Here is a 9,600-nt window from a genome sequence, read left to right as displayed (position 1 = left end):
GCCATCTTTTGGTCTTCTAACAGAAATGTGACTCCTGAATCATGTTAGTATCATGATGCAGAGTTGTTTCAAGGTGGAAATACTGTTCTGCTTTGCTTTGCTCCATTCTGTTCCAATGCACAAGTGCTGATCTCCTTCCTCCTTCAACTAGGGAGCTACAGGTAGGCATTATACAATGTGGACCAGTCCAGGAGGGCATTTAGCTGCTTTGAGTGAAAGTTATTGGGTAAAATACAGAAATAGCTTTCTGAACAACCAAGCTTTTCTCTCTCCATGGCTCAGCCATTGAGTTAAGCTGGATTCACCCTTGCTTCCCTTTGCTGCCTCCGTCGAGCTATACTCCAGGAAGAATAAAACAGGGAGATTAAAGTTCAAGTGGGAGAAGGAAGGAGACTCCAAAAAGTATCAAGACCTAGGAGCTGTCTTGAAAGAGATCATGTTTGGGTTTGAATGAGCTCAGATGATTGGGACACAGCTAACCCAGGTCTTCCATAGTTCTGGTAGGTATTCTAGCCACAGATATAGTGAGTTAGGAGTTGGAAGGCTCTGATCTTCAGCTGCATTGTAAGAACCACTTGTCCTCCATTTGCCAGGTGTTGGTATCCACCTCCTGGATTGTGAGTCCAGAAAGTTAGGAGACACCTTGTAGCAGTGTTGAATAAAGCACTCTCAGAGAAGGATGCACACAAAGCAAGGAAGCCTTCACATGTCAGCCTTCCACAATGAGTAGATGATTATGTCTATTAAGAGAGGTCTTCCCTTTCTGTAAGCTGGAATAAGCTCTGAATCCATGATGTTACACAACATTACAGCCAGAACAGCTCTGAGACTGGACTAAGATGACCTTGATGCACTATTAAAATATCTGCATGGTTTCTTGCTTGGACGAAGTATTGGCAAACTGACCTCATATCCAACTGCAAAGATGTGAGAGAAAGCAAGGTAGATTAGTCTGTTAGTCATTGCCATCGTGTCTCTGGGCCCAGGGTGGTAGTGCAACCTCACAGCTGCAGCAGACTGTAGCTCTGCATACTGGAGATCCCCTCCTTCTGCTAATCTTTGGCACAAGAGATATGAGGGCTTTCCTCAGATTCCCAGAACTAAGGTGATTTTTTTGCATTAGTGAGAAAAAGTGGATTAGTGTCTGAAGGCCAAAAGAGTCAAGGGTCACCTGTAGGTGTCTTTTTCTCTGCTAATCTATAGTAATTAAGATATATAACATAAGCATTCATGCAATACACAGGAAGATAATAGACAGAGACTAGCTGAAGACTAATGTTTGAACATGGCATCTTCTAGTCAGTAGCCAGCAAGTTACAGATTGTTATAGCAAGTTACAGCAAATCTTCATTTTATCTTCTGGAGGGCATTGCAAAGGATCCCCATCTCACCTGCAAAGGAAAGAATCAGAGTAGTTAATCCTACAGCTAGCCCATTTCTAACACTCCTGTATATGTTTACCCTTTATATCCATTCCCTGAAGGAGTAAGGTGAACAAAGAAGTGCTGGATTGGACACATTTATTAGGGTCTTACTGGAGTAAAGTTTGTGAGGTCAGCCCTTTGCCTTCATCAGCCATACAAGGGTGGCTCACAGGATCAGGGGTGCTGCCTTTTAGCAGGCTAGCCAATGTTAGGGGGAAAACATATCAGGAAAAAGGCTAGAATGGCAAAAGGAAATGTTATTAAAGCCAAGCTTTTCCTTTTCTTCCTTACTGAGAACAGCTAGAGCCACACATCAGAATCCATCACAAGGCCCTCTGGCCTTTGCTAGCACCTCCACTAAAACTGGATGTTTCAGATGTAACAAACTAGTCAAGTGGAAATGCCATTTTGAAGCTTGGCTAGAATTAGGAAGCAATTTTTGCACCAGAAAGGAGATGTGTGCTTGAACTTGGTCAGGCTCAGAGCATTAAATGCAACAAGACAAAATCTGCTTTGTGGTTGCTATTTCTGATCCAAGTTTTGAGGAATTCAAGGTAACAAATCTGTAGTTCCTTACTATTGATAGTGTCGGCTAAGTTCTTCAGCTGCTTTGCATTGTCCAAGACTTCAATCCGCTGGGTATAGGGATTGTACCGAACAGAGAAAGGACGAGGGATCGTTTGAGCAAATTTCCTGAGGCAAAAATACAAAAACACATATAAACTTGCAAAGCTGCTTTTTTTTCAGCGACTCACTCTTTTCTTGGTGTGTACATTTGATGAGGGGAATAAGAAAATCTGCAAGAGGAAATAACTGAAATTCCTGTTGAGTGATCTGAGACATACAGCATTATGTAATGCATTTGAATCTGCATTTGTCCTTACCACCTTTGTTTTTTTCCAAACAGGACTAATTATGCTATTAGCATGGCAACACTGCTCCTGGTATAGGCCAACTATGTAGCGAATGGGATTTGCTAAACTTGAAAACCTCATTTCCTTTCAGTAATGCAAAATGTAAGAATCCTAATTCAAGTCTGCAATTTCTGGGAAAGCAAGGTCAAGTATCTGTGACATTCTGGCATATCAAGGAGCAAGCAGAGCGCTAACTTCTGGCACGGTTGGTAGTGGCTTCCAGGTCATTGCAAAGCTAGGAGATGATGGTCAATGGAGTGAAGCAGCACTCTTGCCACCCCTTATTTGCAGCCTTCCTTTCTGCAAAATAGTTAATTCCATGGCAGAAACATTAAGATTTTGGTATCTTGGGAAAACATTGATTTGCATAACCACAGAGCTATGGAAAGGAGGACTCTGAATGGGATGAGATGGTCAGAGCTATTGTTCCAGGCTCCTTGTAGGCCCCAGCAGGATACTGGCTTATATTTCTGCTTTGGATTACTGAAGTTATTGTTGAAAGAGGAAGGAAAGCACGCAGGAGTTGATTATGGAGCCCCAGTATACAGACTGTGACTCAGCATGGTAAATCCCATATGCCCAGAACAGTGGAATATGATAGATGCCACCTCCACATTGCTCCTTCAGTTTAGTCCTAATTATTATCAGCTAAGGCCATTGCCTCAAATAGAGTTCAGTGTGAGCAGGCCACAAGGTGTGACAGTGGAAAAAAATTATGTTGGTTAGGATGAGTGTTTAGTGGCATCAGTCCAGTTTTTCTAAGGGGAGAGATCCATGTTATAAGACAGTCTTCCTAAATCTCAGCTGAAGGTAAGATCCTAGTTAGAAGATGAATGCCTTAAGCTGAAATATTTTAGGTCAGCCTCAGAATAATTTTTCAGGGAGGTTTTCCATTACACACAAATACATATGTCCAGGTGCAAGCCATGAACACAAGCACTGGACCAACCCCCAGCCCTCTATTTCACTTTAACCAGTTTTCCAAGTTGGTCATTGAAACAATTAAAAGAAGCTCCAAGATCATTTTTATAGAGTAAGGCAGCATCTTCTGTTTTTTCAAGGAACTTGCTATTCAGTTGAAGAAATATACAGAGAAGATAGAAACTGTGCACAGGATATTAATAGCACAAACAAGAAGTGAAGGCCATCTTTATCAGGTATTACCCCAGAGAAAGGGGTGGAAGGAGAGGCTGCAGGCTTATGACAACTAAGGAAGCAGAAGGGGAGGTAGCTAGGAAGACTTTGGAGCTGGGGAGCCTGAGGCAGCAGACTATCTTGGGTCTCAGTATATGTTTATCTGTGAAGGGGCGGGGGGAGAGAAAAAGTCCCTGTGTGGCATCTCCAAGTGAAAAATTTGTTGAGTGTGAACCAAGGCTAACTGACAGTGGCTTTGCTAACATCCAGAAATAAGGTGGTGGTTTTTTTAAATAGAAATAGAAATATTGCTGTGAGGTGAAACCTAAGCTGAACCCCAAACACAGTCTGAGTCATTCCTGTTTCAAGAACCAAAACTGAACCTGGACCATTATTTCAAAGTCTTGTTGAACTGGAACTGAATCTGTATTTCAGTCACAGATGTCTGAAAGATTTACTGTGTAGCCCTGTAGTCTTGTAAACACACTGCTGGTAACAAGCTGGAGGCTCTGTATTAAGCTAACCACACAGGCCTCAGGATTGGGTTTATTAGGCTTGCTTGCGGTTCTGTTTAGATGTAATAGCAATTGTCTAATGACCATGAAGAACTTACCTAATTTGTTTTAGTTTTGCTTAACTTTGAATAACTGTGTGCTATAATGCCTATCATTAATAATTTTTATATAGGCAGGAATAGCAAGTAATTAGGCTGTACAGAGTGAACTAAGTCTGACCCTAAAGTAATAAGGCCCATAAAGGAGCACCAACATGGGCTGATAATAGAGGCCTTAAAAGTGTGAGTATAGGATGATGCTGGTTGTCCCTGAGCTATCAACAACTCCCCTCTGGTCAATTATTCATAACAAAGCAAATTTAGGAGCTGAGGAAAAAAAAAAACAATTTTAGAGGAAACAAAAGGGACAAAGAAAAAAATATCTAACATAAATTGTAAAGTCGGAAGTAACATATATTTGCAGACCAATGTAGAAAGAGCAAGATGTAAAGCATGTTAGAAAACATAAAAATGGCCTTGAGGAAACCTTGGGCTGAGGAGGAAGAAAGGAAGCATCAACACCATCCACCTCCTCACAAAAGAGAGGAAGAAGCTCCATTCATTAACATCACAACCCTGCTCTGAAGACCTCAAGATGCTGATTACTTGACAACCCCACCCTCCCCTACTAGACTGAAACTGTTGACTTAAACCATAAAGGAAAGTGTAAGGGTGAGTATAACTTCAGTGGAAAAGGAGTTTTCCTCCTAGAAAACTAGGAGAATTTTTGTACGAGAACTTATAACTAGTATTGTTAAAGACACTTGTTTTGCATTAATTAGCTAGCTATAACCCTAAATGTTAGCATCATTGCAGTTGGACTAATATTAACTTTTTGTGGCATTTTGGTTATACAGACAAAACTCTTAGTTAGACTAACCACAAATTCCTGGCTTCATGTATAATGTATGTTCCCCTTATTGCCCACAACAAGATTTTGAGTATAACAGCTGCTTAGTCTCTTTAAGCATTACACAACTTTTTCTAATGTCTCTCAAAACACTTCTGTCAACTTAATACTTGTTATGGCAATGGGATCCATTGTATTGGCAGTGGACAAGAAATTGGATCTTATATGGAATGACTGGATTACCTTAGCTTTTCTTTTGCATCTTTAAAACTTTCAGCAACATAGTAGACAGGCTGGAACTCAGTAACAGGGTACTTCTGCACAGCAGTCTTCTCCAGGACAAGAGGCTGAATCTCAGGCTTACTTGACAAACAATACTAGGAGTAAAAGGATAAGAAATTTATTTCCTTTAAAAAGTGCTTGAATTCTCTGTGAAAGAAATGTGGAGCTACTGAATGCCACCCAGTTTCAAACAGGAAAGAGTTGCTCCTGTGGAATACAATGACAATGTCACTTACTAGGAAAGAAGCAGGTATGAGTCCCCTATGTATGTACACACTGACACATTTGTTAGAGCTCTTCAATGAAGTACGACATTTCATGCTACTTCTATGCACAAAGTATGAAGCAAAATAAGGATCTGAAGACATTCAGAAGAGAAGTTGGAGTGATAATAAACATCTTTGAAATGTTGTTTTATAGAACACACCTGCAGCTCCCCGAATGAAGACAGCAGCCCTGCGCCATATGCCTTGAGTGAATCGCCTTCCTTACAAAGACCAAACTCCACCGTAAACCAATAAACCTAGCAAGAAAATAAGACAGAAACGTATGATTCCTTGATCAAAAAGAGCAGGCGCATATCATTGATTTGAATATATTTGCAGTTTACTTTTCTATTTAAAATGTTGCCATGTGTCAAATATCAACTGTATAAAAACAATAAATGTCCCCACAGACTGAAATTCTTCACCTGTCCAGACTCAATGCGCCTGCAAAACAGTTCAGTTCCCTGACAGAGTTGTGCTTTACTGTGCTTACATTTGTCAGCAGAGCAGAGACAATGAAACTATAGCAATAAGATTTCATTTTGGCTGGCCAACTCTATTGAAGTTTGAACATTAGTTGACAGAAGTTTGTGTCATGTTTCACACAGAGGGCATCTAGCTGCAGCAGCAAGAGAGGGAATGGACAGTTAGTGAAATATTGAAAGAAGATGGTGTGTGGCTTAGCTTGACTTCTTGGTCTGTCATTTTGAAGGGATACCTGCTCTGGCTCAGAAGAACTACCTCAACTATCTGAAACAGCAAAGATGGTGCAATGCTTTGCCCAGGTGAGTTGGCACTGGGGACACTAATCTCATAGGCATATCCTTGTTTTTATTTGAAGTTTGCAATTCTGGCTCTCAGTAGTCTCAGAGTAGGATTCAGGTGAGCCACACGGACTGCAGAGGACATTATCTGCCTGGCAGGGTGGAAGAGAAGGGACACTCGCAGGTAGAACAACCACTGAAGCTGCCTCCTGAAATTTCCTGTAGGGATGTAGTAACATGTAATCTCTTCTTGCCCAATATGTTTGTGCTGGAGGAAAACTTCTCTGGGCTTCTGTGTTTAATCACAGCTGTCACTTTGAATAAGGGGTGCCAAAGTTATTTTCCTTTAATGCAACTGTTTCAGGGTGGGGTTTTCCAATCATGGACTTCACTCTGTTCCCATTCAACTCTATGGGAGTTCTATCACTGACTTCAGTGGCAGCAGAATTAAGACAACACAGGGTGCTTTGGAAAATAGAGCCCTCATTTATTAAATTACCGTAGCAAGTTTCTCGATGAAATCATCTGGAGCTCCCAGAGATGCCAGTCCAATTTCCTGTAACAATAAACCATTATTCTTCAAGCTGTTTATTGCAAACATTCTTCCTGTCTCGTCTTACGTAATTTCTCACATTTTAAATGTTACCATCACTTACTACCACACACAAATGTTTACAGGACATGTTCCTATCATGCAACATCAACTTTAAACCAGAAATCTCTCCAGAAATGAACAAAGGGTACTGTCCAAATGTCATTTACAAAGCTTGATCCTTTGTGCCTGATATAAAGCCCACTGAGGTCAAATAAAATCTTCCTCTTCCTTTGACAGGCTTTTGATCAAGTCTACAATGCACACCCGAGAGAATGATACAGTCAAAAGGAGGTAAATCTGTCATACCCACACACCTTAAATATATTTCTTTGGTTTGATGGGCCCTGATTGCAGGAGTTTTCCTGGAGCCTTGAATAAGTTATTTTTTGTGAATGGCAGGGCACGATTTGAAAAAGCTTATTCATACCTTAGGAGATACAGGAGACTTTCCTGCGAGGCATGCAATAGCTGCATTAAGAAGACAACTACACAAGACTGTATATAACCAGGTATCTTTCTTGGTTTGCTCCAGTGAGGACCGTGCAGTGCAAAATCCGAGCCCCCCACACAGCCACACGAAGAGCATGTGAGCAGCCATCACCATGTCAAATCCTAATAAGCCAAGGTGCAGTAGGGCTTATCTTGAAGGAAACCCCAGCACTGGGAAAGGGCAGAGCCTGAGGGCAATACTGAGTGCTTACTAACTACATCAAATCGACATTTGTCCTGTGAGCAGTCCATTTTCCCTTCCTTCCTTCCTTTTCTCCTTCCTTCCTTCCTTCCTTCCTTCCTTCCTTCCTTCCCCCTCCTTCCCTCCTTTTTTCCTTCCTTCTCTCCTTCCACCCTTCTGTCCTCCATCCTTCTTTCCATCCTTCTTTGTCTCTTTCTTTTTCTTTCTCTTCTTGTCTTTCTTTTTCCTTCTTTCTTTTTTCATTCTTTCCTTTTCCTTCTTTCCTTCCTTCCTTCTTTCCTTCCTTGCTTCTTTCTTTCTTTGTTTCTTTCTCTCTCTCTTTCTGTCTGACTTCCTGTCTCTCTGTCTTTCTGACTTTCTCTCTTTCTGTCTTTTCATGTTTTCTGATAAGATGCAGCCAAAAGTTTACTCCTTCACCAAGGTTTGGCTTCTTTTTGAGAGACATTAACACTACCAAAGAGAAAGCTTCTCTCCAGCCTTCACCCATGCTTGCAGCTAGGACAGTTCCCCACTTTACTCAGCCTTCTCTGTGGCTTCAATAGAAAACAAAAAAAATCTTCACTTTCCCTAACATTTGGACTGCAGGGTGTGGCAATAATTCATCTGACTCATGAGCCATTTAACTTTGCTCAGAAGGATCAACATCTACAAAGAGGTTTTAGATGATGGCTTTGCCTGTAAAAAAACAACTCAACAAGACAGATGTTTGGAGTTTGGGTATATGAGTTCACCTCAGTGATTTGTGTCAAGATTTCAAGCAATAAATAAATCAGCCTCAGCCACTCTTAAACAATATGCTAATAAACACCCCACCCCTCATAGCTCTTGGTTCATCCTCTGAGTTACCTAGTCTCTGCTATGTTCAATTATAAAAACAGTAAAACTACTGAGCAACTTACCTGGGAAAATTGAGCAAAACTGGGATCAGCAAAAAGAGGCACATGTCCTAGCAACTCATGGCAAATATCACTGCAGGAAAACATGACATCTGAATAACTTTAATTTTGGAAAAGTCCATCAATGCTGGATGAATGCCCTAGAGTCAGCACATAGTCAGGAGTGCCATGCATTTGCTCCTACCAGCAAATAATGCTCCAGACTCATGGGAAAATGTTTTGCTCTAAAATTATTCTTGTGATGGCAAGGCTTGCACATCCAGGGTTTTCAGTGCTTTTCTCATCATACATCCCTCAGAGGAAGGATGATACATTATTTGTTTTTCGTTGTGGAAGAAACCCATCCATGCAACTGCCCACCCAGCCCAGAAGGAAATCACCCTGCTAAAGGGAACATGGACTTTTCAGTCTCAAGGACAAGAAACCTCTTTAGATGAAGCTCAGGCTACTAACACAATTCACAGTGGTGTCAATATGCACCTCAAGAGCTCAACTCCAGTCCATATTCAGGCCCACAGCCTCCCACTGAGAGGTGGAAGCTCGCCCTTCCTCAGGTAGGACTATTTTCATCACAAGTTGAAGTTGGCAGCTGGGCAGACATGTTTGGGGAAGAACTCACTTAGCAACTGCTAGATTTTTCAAAGACAGAGAAGTTGTTGGGTGAAATGGAAAGGGGAGAGGGATAAGATGCTCCCAGGAGGGCAAGATCTGTGAAAGATATTTCAGCCTGGCTTTGTGCACAATGAGAATGGGGTGAGGAGAAGCAGGGAGGAAAATCAGAAGAGTGAGGAATAGAAAAATGGAGGGGAAAAGGAGGTTGTGTGAAGAAGTAGGAAGCAAAGAAACGGTAAGGGAGAGGAGAAAGAATTGCAACAATATGAAGCAAAGGAAGAAAACTGCTTTGAAAACAGCAAGTGGAAAAGCACAGTGGACAGGGACAGAGAGAAACATTACAATATAAAACTGAAAAAGAGAAGGGATCAATGATCTGGCCTTCCTCTATCTTGCTGCCAGAAGCTTGCTTGCAACATGTTGAGTTGTGCCTGCACTAGATTTCACACCACTATTTGGGTGCTAATAGCTAAGCTAAATGCCTTTGTACACTGTTCTCTCTCCTCCCAGCCACCATGCAAGTATGCCTTCAGCAGCAAAACTGTCTGATCAGTCCCATAAGAACTTGCAGAAGAGGATGTAGCTTGTTAAAAAGATCAGAAAGCTTCTGAAAATGTTT

General features: G+C 41.4%; 1 protein-coding gene across 1 annotated transcript in view; it reads right to left on the bottom strand.

Moving 5' to 3' along the window:
- Positions 1 to 1,347: 1,347 nt before the first annotated feature.
- PAH (phenylalanine hydroxylase) overlaps positions 1,348 to 9,600 on the bottom strand; it is a 36,702-nt gene continuing 28,449 nt past the window's right edge. The window contains exons 8-13 of the mRNA XM_068401571.1: positions 8,373 to 8,442; positions 6,687 to 6,743; positions 5,585 to 5,680; positions 5,119 to 5,252; positions 2,002 to 2,117; positions 1,348 to 1,391 (exon numbers count right to left, since the gene is read on the bottom strand). Of these exons, the coding sequence (XP_068257672.1) occupies positions 1,348 to 1,391; positions 2,002 to 2,117; positions 5,119 to 5,252; positions 5,585 to 5,680; positions 6,687 to 6,743; positions 8,373 to 8,442 (517 nt within the window). The remainder of the gene's footprint in view (positions 1,392 to 2,001; positions 2,118 to 5,118; positions 5,253 to 5,584; positions 5,681 to 6,686; positions 6,744 to 8,372; positions 8,443 to 9,600) is intronic.

Source organism: Nyctibius grandis, chromosome 5, assembly GCF_013368605.1.
Source record: "Nyctibius grandis isolate bNycGra1 chromosome 5, bNycGra1.pri, whole genome shotgun sequence".
Classification (NCBI taxonomy): Eukaryota; Metazoa; Chordata; class Aves; order Nyctibiiformes; family Nyctibiidae; genus Nyctibius; species Nyctibius grandis.
The sequence above is the reverse complement of the archived record's forward strand: the minus strand, read 5'-3'. Positions and strand labels throughout refer to the sequence as shown.